The sequence below is a fragment of the Rissa tridactyla genome, chromosome 7 (genome assembly GCF_028500815.1).
Source record: "Rissa tridactyla isolate bRisTri1 chromosome 7, bRisTri1.patW.cur.20221130, whole genome shotgun sequence".
Taxonomy (NCBI): Eukaryota; Metazoa; Chordata; class Aves; order Charadriiformes; family Laridae; genus Rissa; species Rissa tridactyla.
In genome coordinates, this window is record NC_071472.1 from 20,548,817 (window position 1) to 20,569,322 (window position 20,506).

The 20,506-nt window shown below is 36.5% G+C and overlaps 1 protein-coding gene across 1 annotated transcript in view; it reads right to left on the reverse strand.

Moving 5' to 3' along the window:
- Positions 1-4,300: 4,300 nt before the first annotated feature.
- Positions 4,301-20,506, reverse strand: part of GRB14 (growth factor receptor bound protein 14) — a 69,753-nt gene continuing 53,547 nt past the window's right edge. The window contains exons 7-14 of the mRNA XM_054209196.1: positions 19,626-19,736; positions 19,340-19,435; positions 18,680-18,760; positions 16,366-16,482; positions 16,212-16,269; positions 16,034-16,121; positions 12,173-12,266; positions 4,301-8,279 (exon numbers count right to left, since the gene is read on the reverse strand). Of these exons, the coding sequence (XP_054065171.1) occupies positions 8,133-8,279; positions 12,173-12,266; positions 16,034-16,121; positions 16,212-16,269; positions 16,366-16,482; positions 18,680-18,760; positions 19,340-19,435; positions 19,626-19,736 (792 nt within the window). The 3' untranslated portion in view covers positions 4,301-8,132. The remainder of the gene's footprint in view (positions 8,280-12,172; positions 12,267-16,033; positions 16,122-16,211; positions 16,270-16,365; positions 16,483-18,679; positions 18,761-19,339; positions 19,436-19,625; positions 19,737-20,506) is intronic.

Consider the following 20,506-nt stretch of genomic DNA (forward strand, 5'->3'; position numbering starts at 1 on the left):
GAATAAATCCTGGGAAGATAAGTAACTGACAAAATATTTCAAAGAGAAAGAAACAAGTTTCTGCAAGTAATAAAAAGACAATCTAGAAAGAATTATATACAGAGGGAAAGAAAAGTTGAAAGCTGAATGTCAATAGTTAGTGTTCTTGCAGCTCCTTGGGTCAACATAATGACAAAAGCATGTTCATTCTTCCCTGTGTCTCTAAATTCATGCTGAGTGATATGGCCTTATTTCAAGTGGAAGTAGGAGCAGAAGTGGAACACACATTCCTGAAGACAAAGCAGCATTTCACTTCATCACGGAACAACCTAGAATTAGTTTGTTGCAAATCCCCATTATCTTAAAAAAAGGGGTAATACAACTCAGCTGTATTTCTTTGCTATGGAGAGGCCCTTTTAAAAGGCCACCTATATTGCTGATACTCTGAGTTACTGTTAGTTTTATTTCTAGCAGAGAAATAGAAGCAATTAGACCATCCCAATAATGTTTTTTTAGTTCCTAACACTATAGTGATGAGGAATGAGGAACTTTTTCTTGAAACGTATCCTACATCTTACACTTGCACAAAGCCAAGGCCACTTCAAATATAAATTTCTACTTCAAATCCTTGCTTGTAAAGAAGGCTTTGTTTTTTGTTTTTTTTTTTTTTATTTAGGTTTATTGTGTGTTTTTTCTTAAATACACAATACGAGATAATAAGTGCAAATAGGTTTATCAACATGCAAGTATTAAAGAGGAAAAACATTCCTAATTTTTAGTTCAACTTTATGTACTGTTCTTCATTTACCGCAAGAATAGAGATGGATATTTTTCAGTCACAGTGAACCCAGTGACCACAGTCCATCATTAAATATAATATCAGCTACAATTTCCACTTCAGCACCAATTGAAGTATCACCTTATTACACTTTGTGAATTTCCACAAGCCCTCCAAGTTATTTTTGACGTCTTTGACTCTGATCCTGCCAACACTTACACACATTATCTTAAGCATACTGAAATCCATAGCATTATGTACAGCATACAGACAAGCACATGCATCATTTCAGAAATGAATACTTTGTTAATTGTCCAGTACAGAAGCAAACCCCTTCAGATGTGATGTGTACAGGTTAGGAAAAATCACTCCAACAGCATATCTATTGTTGTTCCAAGTGTTAGTATCTCTTTTAAAATTCTTTCCTTACCCTTCCACCCTCCTACACATATCACCTCCTTTACATTCTCCTTAAATGCCTAAAAATAACTAACTATGCATATGGTCTGAGCACCACAGCCCTATACCATGTAACTGGGGAGAAAGTATTTTAGTCTGAATAGCTGACCTCACATCCATCATTAGAAGAGATTTTTCCATGAGTTATTTCCCAAAACTTAAACATTTAACATAGGCTGTAGATTCGGCAATTGCAGAGTTCTGCACAATTTAACACAATAAGTTTTTTGGTTAAAAAAATACCACAACAAACTACAGAATATCTCAACCCGTGAGAACTTCATGCATTCTTTTCCTCCCACCTGCATCCTCTCTTGCATTGTAAAAAGATTTGAAATTATGTATTTCCTTTCCCTCAGTTTAAGGATTTTTCTTCACATTAAAAAGTTTTCACTGATGTTAAAAATCAGTCTAAACTTATGATCCCACTTGGGAGCACACCCCATATTCAGCAATACAAAACTAAGGACTCGTTCTTTTGTTCAGCTTCAGCCAGAAAAGCAGGAAATGCCTTATTCAATGTCCTCTCAACTTTTTCTACCAACTTGCTTACCCTAGTTAGCGTTCCTTCCTCTGCTCCTTCTCTTTCCTCAAATAGGTAGCTAGCATAATAGAAGGGGAAACTGAAAAACATTTATGAAGAGTGGTGTTTTGACTTAGCTCAGAGCAAGAAGAAAGCAAGAAAGGAAAGTTGTACATCTGAGTCAATGCACCTCCCAGGGCTACGCTCTGCTAAGGAAGTTCCTAGGCCACAGTCTAATTTCACACCATCAAAGAAGCACACCTACTATTTTGTATAAAGAACAACCATTTTTACTTAGACTTAACCTCCACAGCAAGATTCTAGTGACAGAAATTCAGTAGTGATAGCAATACAAATACCTTCCTTGGATCTCGCTCTAGACAAGGCTGCTTGCTCCAGTTCTGCTACCTACTATAGCCAGGGCCACAAACACACACTGCACTTCACATAACTGAAGCCTAAAGAACGCTGCATAGAGCTTAGTATTTGAAACTCATAAACAGAACAGGAAAAAAAAAAGGGGGGGACACGACAGGACACAACACACAGGTACATGACAACCTCCCCTCGTGCTTCTGCTTCCCCTTCCCTACCTTGAGCCCTCAATCATTAAAAAATAAACATGGACACTGACTGTTCATACAGACCTCAATTAGATACCTACCATACCCCCTCCAAGCACACACCTACTAGTCAAACCCAGAGCACCTATCTTTATTAAGGGCAACTCATTACCTCTGACAATCTCCAGCTGGTGGGGCTCATCGGCCTCACCTGAGGGGTGACTCCTCCCTTTCCAGGAGGTAAAGGGCACAGGAGCAGCTCTTGGGCTGCTCACACCCCTCTGCACAGGGTCTGCAGGAGAAGCTGGGGCAGGCCCTCACCTTCCTCTGAGCCTTGTCTACAGCAGCTCACTGCCATAGGGTGCCTGGGGCCATTGGCCATGGTCTTCAGTAGCACTGCACCAGGGCTCCCTCCGTGCCACAGCTGGTGCCCACTGCCTTTGCTCTCTAGGCAGCTCCTACGCTGCTGTGAGGGTTCACTGCTCTCACGGAGAGAGCAAGCAGCCAGGGCCACCTCCCCGCTCTATCTACTCATTTATTTGTTGAGGGGAGGAGGGGCCATCTCCTCCAGAGCTGGCCCTGCAGGTTCATCAGCACCAGGCTGCTCCTGCTCACCCCTTGGTTGTTTTTCCCCAGGCCAAGTGTGCTCAACTGGAGCCTTGGGCACAGTTGTGAGGACACAGGCTCTGCTCACCACCCCCAAAAGCTGGCGCGGGGGTCAGCCCCTCTTTTGGAAACTCTGCCTGGCATTTGCCACGCTGGCCAGCAGTTCCCTGGTGACATTAATGTACCCGAGCAGCTCCTGCAGAAACCCTGGTGTTACTTGCACACCTAAAATCCAGCATATGCTTAAATGTCGTTGACACCACATCTTGATACGGTTTAGTTTTTAACCGTAAAGTTTAGGGGAATTGTCTGTATTATCAGCGTTAATCACATAAAGTTCTGTTTCAAAAATACGACTCACTAGTGGATAGAGTTTTCCCAAATTGCTTAAAAGATTAATAAAATAATCAACTTAGCAGAGGGGGGAAAAAAACCACAACTATTCCTGTAAGGAGATCGCTTTATTGCCTATACATGTGAATGAGCTGTTTTAATACTCAGGTTCACTGCCTCCTCTGCATTTAATCTCTTCCCTTTTATGTCCTACTCTGATTTTTTTTAAAAGACTTTCAGGCTTTTTTAAAATTAATTATACAAATCATTAGTATTAAAAAGGTAATATAATGGTTTCAAGAACAAGCTTCACAGACTATCTGCATATTTAATCATCCCTGCTAATAAATTTTTAATCACTCATTGAGTTCAGGTTCTTGTCTTGAAGCTTAACTTGATAACAAACCTAGCAACTGGTAGAACTAATTGGTACAGAGTAAGTGAATAATTTATAAGAGGAAAAAGCACTGGGTGTTCTGGAGGTGTGCGGAGACCACAAGTCACAGATATTTCTGGGAGGAAGCAGGAAAACAGCAGCTGATTACAGGAATTTCGTGATACGCTGCTGACATCCAGAGGCCAACAGTCAATACTGTTCACATATGTGAACCAGGCTGTAAAACGCACTGTAAAGCTAGATTCATTAAGTTTTAAATATTCATGCATTTCATTAAAGTTAACATTAATTGCACTACCATACACATTGATTATGCATAGACCATAAGTGTTTAACCTCTGAAAGCTTGCAAGTATATTCAAGTAATGGGGTATGTCCCATCTTCGATGATTTCAGTGAAAGCTTCAGCTACAAAGTTGAAATTAGAAACAGAATGCATTACAGTGCTAAGGAACAGTAGTTTGAAATATCAGAACGGGAATAAAAATAATTATTTTACTAACCAAACAGAAATGCTGACGTATGCTGTAAGTCGCTCTGTATTTTTCTACAGTAAGGTAATAAAGGTAATAAAAATTATGTATAAGATTCATTACTGACAAATGCTAGACCGATTTGCAAGCTACGTCTATTAAATAGATTTAAACAGTTAAAATTGGCTTCTATTTAGATGAAGATGAGTAGTTTTTAAAGAACATAACAACAACAAAAAAAAGGCTATTCTCTTGAAATAAGCTGATTTGTGTCTTAAAATGAGACACCCCAAACCCACTTACACTACAGAATAATTCTACCCCCAGGGAAGCACAAAACGCTACCATTCTTAAACCAGGATATAACAGACAACATTTGACAGAAATTCAATTATCCTTGAAAGATCCCACTTGTAGTTAGTTACATACGTAATCCTCTTTTATTTAACGGGTTAAAGCTCTCTTTCAAAACATTTAGTTTGATGAACTGGAGACTTGCTACATGTCAAAAAATTCATTAAGTGACTTAATAAGATTGTTAAGTAAAAACACTCAGAAGTTAAAAAATGTCATTTAATGCTGCCCATGCAACCTTAATTCTAACCGTGTATGTATATGCATTATGAAACACCAGTGAATTAACTTTTAATCTCCTCCGAGCCAAAAAGATTTTAAGATTGGAAACTAAGGCACAAAGGGCATGCCAACAAATACAATGCTGCGCTTCAGAGCAATCTCTGAACTAGCTCACATCTTGCAGAGCATACCCCTGCAGGGCTAATTACCCCAGATAGAAAGCTGGGCTTGTACAGTTCCACTGCTTCTGGTACCTCTGCATGGCAAGCTTCATTCTCTCTTCCTAGCACTGTGCTGCACTACACAGATAACTCACAGAAGTACCAACATTGTAAATCTGATGAAAATATGAACCGTTTTTCAAATATCATGCTTCAAACCTAGGTGCTTTGACACTGATTTTACACAAGAAGTTTAAGACTAGATTCTGACCTCCCCAAAGTAAAGGTTAAAACACACTGCTTTCTAATGTATTAAAAAATAAACCTCTGCAAAAATTACCAATTGCAATTATAACTTTTTTTTGCAAATCAGTTGTTAAATCCTCTGTGAGGTAGACATAAAATTGTCCGCATTTTGTAGAGAAGCAAACCGTTGGAGACAGATAGACTGGTTTGCCCAAAATAGTACCGATTTCTCCCTGAGCTGTTAACAACTCCTGATTAGCCAATTTTCTTTGTGAAGGTGGGCACTAGAGAAGTGTAGTATTCCTAATTAGAAGCCACAGTTAACACACTGAAATTCTGTTTAAACAGCATTGCCTACACCCTCAAACAACTTTATGGTGGTATCATAAAGGACCTTGCCATTTTTCTGACAAGAAATACTGGTTGCTAGCAAGGATCTTGCAAGACATATATCAACCACCTGTACCATGTTTTAAAGTAGTCTGGGATATCAGAGAGTTTTGTTTTGGAGGAGTGTGTTCTTTGTTTTTGGCTTTGTTTTTCCAAATTAAGACTACCTCCTTCACGCTGCTTCCTTCAGTAATATTTAAACAAGGAGGTAGCCTCTTAATTCATTTAAATACCAAACTAGATTTTATTAGCTTTACTATTTTGCTTTTATGGCATAGTGACAACCAACCATACAGCTCAGGAAAGGTATGCAGATAAGATTTTGTATTTTTGTATTCTCAGTTTAGATTTTAATTAAGAGAGCTGTCAAAATGCAGGAGACAACACTTTACAGAGTTAGAATGCTTTGAATACTTGCCACTTAAACTTTCAAATGTCCAAAACCCATGCTCATTAAGCAATACTTCCTTTTACTTGGGTTTTTTTCATGTTGGTTTTTTGTTTGCAGGGTTTTTTTGTTGTGGTTTTTTTTTTTTCTTTTCAATTTCACTTGTGAAAAACCCCTGAAAAAGCAGGCGAGATTCTTGATGGTTGATGTCTCTCCACCACACGGCATAATCCCCATATTCTGTTTTCTTTTCTGATAAACCCAAAGGTGACAGATACTCACTCACCAAGCAGTTAGCTTCTCTACCGAACGTGCTAGCAAACACATAAATACAAATAAAAATTATGGCAAAACTTTCACGTGTCCAAGTAGAAGTGGACTACAGTAGACAACTCATTTAATTTGTCAGATGATCAAAAAAATATGGTTGCAGAGAACATTTCTCCTTATTCTATACCAATCTCTGAAATAATACTAGGCCTGAGAGGTAATCACATTGTTAAGTTAAATCGGAAGAGGTTTTAATTAAAACTATGTTTTTCTAATTACAATTTGAAATTATATTTGAGGTTTAAGAGTTAAATTTATTAGACTGTGAAGAGTTTTACAAGGCATTTCTAATGTAATGAGCTCAGGCACCACATATGTTGCATCTTTGGTACACGTTATGAAGAGTTGCTTTTTTAATGAGCTTTAAAAACTGTATTTGCATACCAGAGGAAAAGGTCAGTGATGTGTGGATCAAGTCAGTAAATTAAGTATCACAGTATTATGTTATTATGATTGCCTTCCACAGACACACAATAACAAAACCATAGGCTATAGTTACCACACTATCCTAATGCTTCCGTCTACACGACCTTGTTGCCTTACGCGTAAGGCACTGCTGTGCTTCAAGTCCACGTTACTCCGTCTCTTGCCTCCTTCACCTTCTCTCCCCACCAACTCCTAGAGCAGAACAGCTGGCATGTGTGACACCATCAAAGAACCAAAGCAAGCACAGGAAGGAGGGGCCGGATTCAGTGTGATGGCCCATCTCCAAGTACCAGTCTTTACCCCGAGCAAAGATCCCCAGGGCCAGGTCCTGAACCCTCATAACAAGATCAAACCTATTGGACAGCTCTTTCAATCCAAGCCACATTCTCGAGTCTTTGTTCAAGGATGCAGCAGTGTCATCTCTCTTTCAAAACACAGATACTAAAAGGATTTCTAATGCTGTGGTCCAAAATTTGACTCCGTGTACTGTAATGCTTCTTTTTAGTTGGGATGTTAGGTGTTTGGCAATCTCTAAAGACTGGTAGCTATATTGAAAGTTTTATTCTGTGATAAATAATAAAATAAGCTAGGAACTGACTGCAAACACATTCTCATCAGGTTTTCAGCAAAGAGTAAAGTTCACTGGATTTACCTTTATTTGTAAATATTGTAAATATTTGTTAATATTGTAAATATTATAATGTTACCTTTATTTTTTGAGGGCAATTGAAGTTGATTGCCTCTCCAACAATCCATAGTACTTAACAGCACTCTCATTCTCTCTCAGAGACTGTAGGTATACACTAAACCACCTTATGCACTACGTGATATTTTATGCATGTTTATACATATCACAGCCAAGTGACGCTCCAGCTTTGTAAAAAGATGTAGATCTAGTCATTAGAGAAAAAATCCATTAAAATATTACAACAGTAAGAGCAATGCAACTGATCAGTTGTAAGTAGTTTTAATGATTTTTTTTAACTTTTTGTATGATAATACTCAAAGTAGCATTCAAAAATATAGTGTAAAATATTTATTCATTTTATTTACAAATAAAATGTGCAGTTCAGCTTCTTATCCTCACCACAATAAATGTTATTCTTCTATGTGATGAATAGAAATTATGAGAAACATTTGAAGAGACAAAAAGTTAATTTTAAACCTAAGAACAAAGATCTTCCCTTCAGTTATACTGTTCTAGAAGTTACACAATATTACCTTTTTTAAAATTATTTTCAGCTGAAAAAAAAAACGCAAAGAAGTCCAAGAGAACACTAAAGAATTACATAGGAAAGAATGTTTTTTTAAAACCATAAAGTTAATTTTGCTGTGACAATCACAATGCAAAGTTCTTATCCATATAGAATATAAATTTTTTGCATCTAAAACATAGAATCTTTACAATGTAATGCTTTGTCCCTTCTTACTATACAAATTGCCTTTAGGGGAAAAAGTATTCCAGTATCTTCCTTTCCTTCTGATGAGACAACAGATGCTTTGGTTAAAGAGCAATTCGTGCGCAATAGTGTTTTAACTTGCAAGGCAGTACTCCTTTATTAAGTTGGTAGAATTCCACTAGCTGGATGAGATCAGTAAATCTTGTATGACCATCATCAAGGGTATAGAATAGCTTCCCATCATCTTCCAACTGTAAAAATGATAAAAATAAAAAGAAAGATAGAATAAAATCCTCTTTTGCGATGGTATTTCTTCCTGACTGAAATACTTGTTTGAGAATTCTTCTTGTAGACCAAGATATTCATAATCTTATGACTATTGAGAGAGGGAAAAATACAGCAAGATCAAAAATAAACAACAGAAAGATAATGCATTCTTTAACTTCTCTTTTAAGTTAGGTACATGCCTAAAAGAAAAGAACAAGTTAAATAAATACAGGAATATTATTTCTGCACTAATAGTACTACTTTGTGCCTTTGGCATGATAGCTGGTTAATATGAACACTTGAGTTTTTACAGATTGACAAGAAACAACCAAGTTTCAACTTACTGATGTTACTTACTTATGGATTTCGACCTTTGCTCCATTCATATGCTGTGTAACTGCTACATTTTATATCACTTATTTTGTAAGGTCCAATGCGGCTACACATTGTGCACTGGTGTACTGGATGCTACTTGCTATACCAAAAACTGCCCACCACAAAAGTAACATGCTTGGTATATTCTTTGTTGTAGGAGAAAGAACTGCTGCAGCTCCAAATGCATGTGTTAGCACAGGTACAAGAGAGAAAGAAGAAACTGCAAAACATACCTTGAAAGATTACTTTTGACTTTCAGATGCTTAAAAATTTACGAACATTTCCCTATGCTATTTAATGAACATTAGCTCTTGCACGATTTGTATTGCACTGCTGACAATATACTTTCTTGATTTATTTCTTCTACTGCTGACATGTCTAATATCAAGAAGCTTCAGTGCAATAGGAACTAGTCAGTATTAATGTAAATAGAAGATAAAAAAACACATTTAAACTATTCTAAAAAAGGGAAAAAAAAGATACTTTACAAGATTGAGAGCGTAGTGAACAGAAGATACTGAAGAAGGGCTAGCTAGTAACAGATGGTGTGCTAGGGAAAGATGCAACTATCCCTCTTGAGTACAGGGGAAGGGAGAACATATAATTAGCTCTCTTACCTGTAATTAAGGTTTCTCATCTGAAGCAGTTGTTGAACTGCTTATGACTCCTGGTTATTCTACCCCTTCCTAGCATATCTGGAAGTAGTTTGTAATTTCTTTATTCTCAGACTTTGGTTAACCCAGGTCAAACACTGATAGTTGAGGAACAATCAATGTGTACATGTGTAAATTCCTGTGCTCCAGCCAAGAACCTGAAAATGGATTATCATCCATCGGACTTTCCTTATGCATGCAATTTTCCTGCCAACACACTGAAGACAAGGAAGAGCTGACAATTCAGATGTCTGTTGACCAAGATTCCATTTTTAGCTTATTTTTCTCCTTCCAAGTTAATCCCAAACCTCAAAGTGAATACTAGACAGATTGCTAATTCTAAAGCCATCAATATTTTGCAAAGTAAAAACTCATATCAAAGTTATGTTGCCCAGGAACCTAACATCTTCTGCAAGCTATCAAGGCCGTTATGAGAGAACATTTATTGGAAAAAGACAATCCCAGAAATGTATATCAATTCTTCTTCTTTTGCATGGACTACAGAACAGCTAATTTCAGGATAGGTTACACGGAAGTTAATTTGTATCAACTCAGAGTAGTAAGGATGAAAAATACATTTAAGCTATCAAGTTCTCCAGTTTTCACAGTATGGGATCCCAAACGGATCCCAAAGCTAAGATGTAAGAGAAAAGTAATTACTTTAGAGACTGAATGATTTTTAACTTGTAAAAAGACTTTCTAAATGCTGTTAACTTATTTACATTTAGTAGGAAATTTATATTCTCTTAGCAGTAGCTGGAAAAGGGCAAGAGTTTGGAAGAACAGTAGAATGTGAAGTTCGAAAAGGTAGCCTTGGTCTCCAACTAATAAGCTAACAACTTACTGCAGTAACACAAAATGCCTTGTTTCTTAGAAAATTGCAACTTCATTTAGAAGATCAGCAGCAACTGGAAACAAAACTTTTCCCGCATTAAAAAGTAATTTTCTGAACTCCTTAAAGACTATTGTTCTAGCAAAACCAGAGCATGCGGTAAGTCAGGGTATTGAGAATGCCATGAGGGGTACTGAATGCGACTGGAAAATAAATGACAGAAAGGAACTGAAATATACCTAAATTTGGGGAACTAACAGTTTCCGTATTCACATTCTCTCTCTGGATTAGATTGTTCTCATCACAGATACCTTTTTTCCTGTAACTAACAGGATAAACTGCTTTACTTGTTTAGAGGTTTTGCAACTGAAGCAGTACAGGTCATCTAGACAATCAGCATGGAGAAACTGACCCAAGTCTGTAGACACTCTATATCAAAACAAAGATTCCCCATTCCTCCAAAGATCCTACAACAGGAGAGCAAGGGTTTGGAATGTGTGTATATGGTTAATTCCTCAACGTACTGCTTACATCTGCAGAAGAACATTAGAATTGACTGGATAAGTTTTTTGAAGGGAAGAGGAGAATCATCCAGCTCAGAGGAAACTGAAGATAATTGCAGCTTCCTGCTACATCTGCTCTTAGAGAAGAGAGGGTCTGTTTTCTAATGGGGCAAGAAAAAGTGGTCTCTCAAATTTGAGAGTTAAATTACATCCCAATGAAGCAGAATCATACAGTATTTGTACAGAGTTCAGAAGGCTTTCTAAACCACACAACAGTTATCCCAAAGTAAATACTAGAAGCAACCACAGTCAATAGACGCACAGAGATCTTACACCTGTGATTCTGATTACAGAGCATACGTTGATGCTCGCATGGGATCCAGGGCACAGGTACCACTGTTGGATGAAGGACTCCTCCATTGTTTGTACCTAACACAATGAAAATCCTGGCCCATTCTTTTAAATAACATTGAGTCACTCCTTTCCTCCTCCCAAATAACACTTCAGTTTTATTCTACAGGAACTTTTTTAGGGGAGGATATCAGCTACAAGCCCTAAGTAAGGCATACAGAAATTTGATGAACAATTACAGGGGATCACCAGATCAGAAATAAACAAAAAAAAATGCCACTACACTGATTTTTACTGAGAAACAGCAGAATCTCCTAGAAACTTCAGTAGGAAGAAATATGGAGGGTAGAGTACTATGTGGTCTGAAAGAAAGGTTCTTGTGAAGAGAGAAGAAAAAGCTATGTTTGCTCCATTATGTCAAGCATCTGTAGCTAAAACACATAATGCTGAAGTGTACCCCATCTCAACAGAAGTAGCCTGTAAAGAAAACAGTATGAACCATCTCTGGAGGGAGTGGAAGAGATGGGGAAAGCTGGCCACCCTGGCAAGAGAACTGGATGATATCTGCAATGAAAACTGATGGAAATATGATTTCAATTTAGGAAATCTCAGCTTACCTATAAGTAGCTGGACTAAATAAATGTATCAATTTTTTGCTAAAATTTTCCCCCTGAAGAAGACTTGGACATGAATATATCACAATAACATGAATCAAGAGGAAAGGTCAGCAAAAAATGTTTGACTCCAAATATTGAGAGAAACTATCCTGAACAGATGAGTCAGTGAGATATACACACACATTGTCCACAGTCCACCTAAACAGATGAGTAAAAAGAAATTGTGCACATATTGGAAAATGAAAAGGCAATATGACCTTTATTAATACATGACTTCCATGCCATCAGGATTGCTTCTACTCCAGTTCAAATAGATTTGCCTATTTTTTCAAGATACTTTTTAGGATTTCATAATACTAGTCAAGCTTTATAATAAATCAAACAGCAAAGTTAAAAAATGTTCAACTCAATTATTTTTAGTGATGCAGGTATTATGTTTACACCTTCCATATAACAGCAAAAGAAAAAAAATGCATCAATATTCTATCACAATTATTCAATTGTTCTGTTTTACGACTGTATGTATAAACTGAAAAATTTACTTACTGGTACAATTTGAAAATGCTTTATTTTTAATCCATGACTCAATGACAATACAAATGTTTTGGGGTTACTTTGGCTATCACGTACCAGGAATACCCTAAAAGAGATTGAAAATTTTCACAGTAAGATCACTCTGGAAAGCCTTTTGTAAACATCCAGTTAAAACTGTTGTAAATTCATTATAGTAAGTATTAGTGAAAAGGAAAAATAATATTAATTACATAAGTTACACTTTTAATCGGTATTTCTTTGCAAATGTGTCACTGGATATACTTTTTCTTAAATTCTTCTTCACTTTGTCTATTATATGAAAAATACGCATTCTCAGAATGACTGACACTGTAGGTGTTAGTTTTTACACTGCATAGAATTACAGTCTATCTCTTCAGACAGAAAAGCACCCTCAAAGTTTGTGCTTCGGACAAAACTTTTCATTGGACTCTGACAGTTACCAAAATCACAAGCATTACAGGGAAAATTCGAAAGGTAGTTCAACAGGAAGTTTACAGAAAAGGTAACGCAAGATATACCAGAATGATTTTCACATCTGGCCAATATTCATAAATGCACACTCACTTCTGCACATCAGCAAAATTCCCACTGAGACAGAGCTACACTCTGCTCACTATGGCATCGTTATTCAAACCGCAACGCTCTCAATGGCCAACAGTGTCACTGCAACTAGTTCACTGATAATTTATTGCAGCCAAATTATGGACAGACGTAATTTTGGCATAATCCTGGCAGGATAATCTGTTACAGGCAAAGGATGAATACCAGTAAGAGACAACTTTCATTGAATCACCGGGTTTGGAATATCAGCAGATAACAGTCCGGAGGACAGAGGGAAGTACCTGATGCACAGCTTTGTAGTGGACAGAGTCTGAACTGTTTGTACTGTGCAGGACTGAACAGATACAGCTAACCAATGTACCAAAGAAGGGAAATGGAGGGAAAGCTGTTGGCAAGCACGCTCCTCTTTGAGGACACCAAAGAAACGGGCAAGAACGACTTGCAGGTATCAACCAAGTGAGCACTAGTGGCCGCCTACTTTTGCCCAATCACATACCAGGAATGTGAACACAACTACATGAAAATAAAGGATTTCTGGAGAAGAAAGCAGACAGAGGCTTACAGTGGATTTTCACTGACTAACAGCATGGATTCAAACTACTAATTTAATCCTCAAAGATTTTAGAGTTCTATATGTACAGAGTAAGAAAATACCTGGAATTAAGAAATTTGAAGTCCATAATCATTAACATTTCGACCAAAATCCCCATCCAGTCTAATTCAGAGCCCTGAGAGACTAATTCAGCTATTAAAGAGGGATAAATGCCAACTCAGCATATGGCTTGTAAGAGCACACAGAAAGTATAAGGACAAGTAAAACTTCTCAATAGACTTGGGCTCTCCTAACAAGCTCTCTCTCACCACCTAGTGGCCTTTCACCCTCTCCAGGACATGAATGAAAATTTTCAGAGCACAGTTAGATATATCCTTTGCATAAACTGAAATCTCTTGTACGTTTGTTATTAAGGACTGGCATTTTATTTTATTCAAGAAAAAGACACTATAAGAATGTGCCACTTTGCAGATATTGAAAATGGGGTCTCTACACCCAAATACTGAGATGTACATTAAACAATACACAAAGTAATCATATGGGGTAGGAAAGAAAATAAAGGTTGATTAGGATTTATGTTGCCATTCATCAATTCCTTTAAAGTCCATTTTCTTACTTTTTTCCTTGTTTTAACAGCAAAGATAAGCAACATTTGTCCTCCTTCACATAAAAAGATCTTTACTCTTTTCCAACCTTATCACAACAGACCTACTTCAGTTGTCAAAGAACTTTTAAAAAGATCACTTCATTATGAAGAAAAGGTTGTAGTTCACAGAATCTTAGAAATGCTGGTTGTAAGGGAGCTTTTTAGACATGCTGGATTACTCCAAACTGCTCTTTCATAAACTTACAAGGAATTTGCTGAATGACCAGTTGCATTTTGTCATGGGCCTTTTGGTAATGCTATTACCCCATTCATCAATCAAATGCCAATCAGTTCGCAATCCTGTCAACCATTTATCACTGAAAAGTCTTCAAATGTCCTTTAGAGAGTAAAATATGAAATCTACAATATTGTTACATAAACTTCTTTAAGAAAGTTGGTTTTAACACCAGAACAATAGGTCTAAAGAATTTATTTATTCATAGCACACCTTAAGATTGTTGCTGTACCTAATTCTGTTACTGGGTTACTCAAATACTGAGACTACTGTAGATCCTCTATATAACAGTCTCTTTTTCTTCTATAAGCATATTTGTTGGTACATGCAGTATTACGGAAGTCTTACCACCTCTGTCATATATGCAGGAGATCTCCCTGCTTGGGATCACCTTAAAAGGTGATCTGGATCATGGATTATTTTCTCCGCCTAGCCCCCTGTCCCCAGAAGCTAAAAACCTTACTATTCCCATTAAAAACTTCCATATTTCTGGTGACAATTCATTCTTTCAGCCCATCAAAAAGCACAGCATTTGTCACATGCTGTAACGTATTCATGACTTCATTGTAACTCCTGAGTGTGTACCCAACAGCTCATACTACCATGTTCTAATCAATTCTAGACAGTCTACACAAGAGCATCATCCTCACCAAAAACCCAATGCGTATCTATGAATAGATCCAAGAATATAACATAAACAACACTACTGAACTAACATTAGCAAGGTATTCACTTCCTCATCTCAAACACCATTGCTCTTTACTTGTCAAATCTACCGGTTTTCATTTAACAGTATGTATGTGTACCCCCTGAAAGACACTGGGAGATCCGTCATCCCTAGAATGACATACTGCTCAGAAATACATATTGGATTCTTCCCCATGTCCCATCCCTCTCATGTAACAAATGCAAAAATGAATGCAGAGTACAGAAGCAGTTTCAGGATGAATAGACAGGTTTAAAAACAGGGCCCTGAAATTAAAAAAAGAAGTAAAAATACAAAAGGAGAAGACCAATTAGCCATTCTTGCTGATTATGACTATTTTTGTCTCCCTTTCCTTCCCATCTCTTTTTTTTCCTAGAACCCTTTCTGTAGATGTAGAAAACAGTATTACAACATACTTAATCTAAAACTGAAGGAATTAAATGAGTAATCTGATGTTACAGGTACCTAACTAGAAACAGACTCAGAAAAACTTAGAGTTTTATGGAATTACTTATTGAATAAAGGAGGCTCAAGTTTCCATTTCATACGGGAGTAAGGATAAAAATACAGAAATGAAAACCAGGAGGATTTCAACATAAAATACCTACTTGCTGTGTCATTTTTTTCAATTAATATTTAAATGAGACAAAACTAAAAGTGAATAGTCTTATCCTAATGTTTATTGTTTACCATTAAGGGATAACACAATTTTTAGTCATTTCATGAGGAAAAGCATACTTTTTTTCCAACGACTGTCCCTGCATAGTTCATCTTATAATAAGGTTAGTCAATGTTTTCAGGCTTTCTTTCATTCTTTCATCACTAATAAGAGATACAAAAGACACTGGTGCCAAAGTTGACAGTTCCCAGAGAATATTGTGCAAATACAGCGCTCAAGTGCCTGGCTCTGAGCAGACATAAGTAATCTGTCAGTGACAGAATCGAAGTGTTAGATCACCACTTTATTGCTTCCAAAAGATATAAAATAGAAACCAACTGATCCCCAGATAGCCCTATATAAAAGAATTTTTATTTCTATTAGGTAAGTGCAAAATCTTCCTTCCTCCATCACCCCCCCAGTAAGAAGTACGTGAAAATAGCAGTTGTTGACTAGAAATGTCTCAGAAGAGTTATGTAAAGAATTAACTCACCCATCTACAAGTCCATGCTGCAAAATAAGTCTCTGAGCCTCTTCTCTAGAGATTTTATGATGGAACCATGACTGAGATCTGTGTATAGCTGTAGAAATAACGATTTTAAAAAACATTTTGCCTTTATTGAAAGAACCAGCTATTGCATTTCTCTGGCAATGAATTAACTCACACGTACCCATGTTAGACATGGCAATAGGACTACCATGTGAGTTGAGTCGTAGACACCCTCTCCTCTGTATGAGAGAGAAGTAAAAACGTGATTTCAAAGCTTTTTTGTTAAAAAAACAAAACAAAACAAAACTATTCTGATAAAGCAAAGGTGTTTATACCCGCCATGCTAATCCTTCTTCAACTGCAACTGAAAGGGCTTCCGTTGGATTTTCTATAATTCTGCTTCTGTGTCCTGAGAAATCCATTGCTACTAAAGAATTTTCTGAAATGCTTCTCTGCAACAAAGAAAAATAAATTTAGTTAATTTTTTAAAAGATCCATCATTTAAAAGACAGCTTCTGAGAAAACATTATGGTTTGTAAGTGGTGTTTCAAGTATCTGCAGCGTTTCCCATCAGAGCCAAACTCATTATACCCTAGGGAGCATTTGTAATTCCAGTACGCTGCTGCAAAGCTTAATTTTACAGTCTGGCAGGACAGATCATCTTTTTGCATCACTTTACCATAAACTCTATTTATATTTTTAACTATACCTAGCCCTTTGCATGTCAAAAACAAGCTAGAAAACTGTTATTAAGTTGGCCAAGAAACAGAAAAAAGATAAAATACAAAAGTCTTATACATAACCATCAAATGAACAAGGATTTGAAATATTTTGCTATAAATAGGTCACAAATTTATGTATTTTCTATATAAACTTTCACTCAAAGTTTACCAGATTTAAGCATCGAAACCGGCTAGTTCTATGGAGTTTAACTTCTAGTTTAATACAGCCTTTCTAACTCTTGTCACAGGCTCAACAAACTGCTTGGTTTTTTTCTCTCAGTGAAGATCAAGTTTGTTACAATAGAATAAAAAGCATTGAAGTTTGACAAAACAGTCTTAAAACTCACCAAGATACTTCTCAGAAACCAAGGTTTACAAAATCGAGTTTAATATGGATTGTAATGGCTCAAATGCTGGCAGGCACTGGAATATCAAACAATTCAAAGAACATTCTAGCATTCTATAAGTTAAAGTAACATCTGGAACACAGGAGGCCCAGATTTCTGTACAGTTAGCAAAGCTTCCCAGTCCAAAACCAAAGCAGCTCTGTTTTGTTCCTGTTTGGTTACAAGCATGAATATAACCAGAAATGGAAGACAGCAGTTCTGCAGTTCACTGTTAATTCTTGACACTGTAGTATAACGTCTGCCTGAGTAACTGTAACTTGTAAACAACTTTGCAAAAGTAAAAAAACAGGTTAAACAAGAGAAAACGTTTGCCTCTAGGAGAGTGGAGGGAACTCCTTGTAGCTGACATGGTTGTGAATTATTGAGAACATGAAACGTGGAGGTGGTTCCCCTATGAAGTATGTTCATTAGCTTGTGCACTTAATTCCCAAGTTTATCCAATTTGCTGTTTAATTAACGAATTATACGCAAGTAGAAAAACACTGCCATGCTTAATACTGGTTACAGATTCTGCCTGTGTTAGAAGCTACATGAGCTAAAATGCACGCAACAGTGCAAGAGGAGAGAGAATCAGCAATGGCTTCCAGATCCGTTACAAAAGCAGCAGCTGGCTACTGTAACAGCTTCACATAACAGAAAGTAAAGACACGGTCAGTGTATTAAGAACAATTTCCAAGCCATGCTTATTAGCAATATCACTGAAAACTATTTTTGTGAATACCTATGATAGCAAATGCATATTTTTAGGCATTTTAACAGCAAGAACTGTAGTAAAAGCTCAAAAAATCCACCATAAAATCACTGTCACAAGTCCCGGCAACAAGTAATTTTTACCCAATTTAGCCAACAAAAACCACAAAAGTGATATAAATCATCCATGAAAAAGTCTGAAATCAAATGACTCATAAAGAATTGGGATAACGTAAGATGTTAAAGGACAAATGGATCCAATCCCAACTATCTGATTGAGGACACGGACACAGCAACTCTTGTTCCTCCAAAACCCGGTTCTGGCAAATTATGGTGTTCCTCTGAAGTCCAGTCAGTATTACACCAGCTGAAATTCATCTTAAGTACTTAATATTTTATATTTTTAAAAAAATAAAATGGAAGTATTACTGTATACCAAAAAGGACTTGTTATAGCTTTCTTATTTGTCATTTACAGCATGTGTAACCTTGACTACCTTAAACACTTTGCTTCTTTTTTAATGCATTTATAGTTCTGCTGCTCTGTTTTCAAAATCCTCTTTCCATTATTTTTCACAGTGATAATAAGCTGAACTCCCAAAATACTGGGAAAAAGCCTGTTAACTCGTCTGAACTACCCAATTTGTATTAAGTAAGTAAATTAATAAATTAGCTCTCTAGTCAACCCTGTCAGCTCTAAAGATTTCGGCAAGCATTTGCACATGCAAAGATTTGCAGGATCAGGTCAGTAGTATAACTGACACAAGTTACTTAAAAATAGCATAATGGCAGAAACAAGGTATTTATTCATGGAGCTACTGTGGGACATACCATAGGTGTTACATTCAAAGGGCTGCAGCCACTTCTACCTTGATATGGTTGCATGTAATTCTGATACAGCTGCATCCCATACTAAAACCAGAAAATAACATGGTTAGCATTTTAAAAACCTAAGCCAAGTAAATTTTTTCCAGATGTAAAAGATAACGCATGCTTTTCTTTACCATTAAAAACCAGGGACAAATGGTGTTTGGATAAGGAAATGCACAACATTGTCGTCGTTGCTGCTGCCTTTATAAATGTACACTCTGCATTAAATACTACCCATTTAATACACCAACTGACCTATTCCTATTTTGACACAAACAGACACATTTTAAAAACTTATTAAAGTTCCCTTCTTGTGTATTCCTGTAGCTTTGTTCAACGTTACTGAACAATCTCACTGAATTCAACGTGGTTACATATAAGCATATGTTTAATGTTGAGTATTTGCAGGACTAAGGCTTCAAAATAATCCCATCCCCTACAATGATTCCAGTAATTTGGTCTCTCTCTGTTTGTTGGGATGAAGAAAAACAAGCTTTCACAGTACAAAATTGATACTGCTATTGCATGTGAATCTAGAATTGGGTTACTTCTCTACCGCACAGTATCAAATATTCACATAGTAAATTTCAGCAAAAAGTTAACTCCACACTGAAAAATTACCTTAAGCAACCTAATTGCTGTCATCCAACAGGTCCTACTTTGTTCATCATCTGCACAGAGCAGTTTCAGGTCTCTGGTTCCTCCTGATTTGTTAGGCTAGAAGGCCACAGCACATTTTTTTAGCATTAATGCATATCTTGAAGATAATACCTGTTGAAATAAAAGCCACTAATTCTCCTATTTTATAACAGACAGCTGAATATTGTTTTCAAAAACCTTAAAGAAACTTAAGCTTACCTAAAAACTGTGGCTTGCTTTAATATGTATCAGAATAATAAGCTTGTACCTTAAAGCAGAATCCATAGTTAGTTGGTGCTCCAAAAATCTTTTTGCCTGTCAAAGACATGTACATATCACTATTGCTGAATTCACAGAAAAACTGCAGATGTCTTGGCTCCTAAAAAGAAAAGCAATGTAATACAGTTAGATTATTTTTAGCCAGCCTCTCCAGATAAGAAACTCAAGAAGAGTATAGAAGTTAATCTTGTTCCAAAATACAGTCTTACATACTGCAGTTTTAACTGTGATATCATGAAATCTAGAAAGAGACAACTCAACGTTAATTTTATAATGCCGAGTAAAAACCCCTCTAGTCAAAGAGTTCATTCTTCCAGAGAGGGAGAAAAACCAAAGTACAAGTGATATTGTTTCTGGGAAAACATCCACTAACTTCAAGCCACAATAATATTACAGTAGGAGTCAAGTTTTGAGAGCAGTATGCATTTCAAACATCAAAATAAAATATACTCTCATAATCTGAAAACCAACATACTGTCCAGTCCTAGTTCTAACCATTATCTCCATCCTCTAAGGTTAATTAAGTCAAGGAAGCAAATAAAAGAAATTTGCTGAAGGATATAAAAACATTTCAGTGAATACTCTGGCAGTAACACAGAAAATTCAGAATAACAAAAAACATTGTTTTAAGTGGATTGTGCAAAGGGTATCTTAACTCCATTATATCCTGTTTCATATAATCAGATTTAAAGTACTGCCATCAAACGTTGAACTAGTAAAATGAAATGTACCCCGTGACAAAATTTGAGAACTCTCAAAATCTTCCTGTAAAATCCTTTTATACATAGGTTTTTGTTTATTTTAGACAATGAAGTATTATGTCCACCTTTCAGCGCATCTACTTATACTTCAGGATTTTAACTATTATTT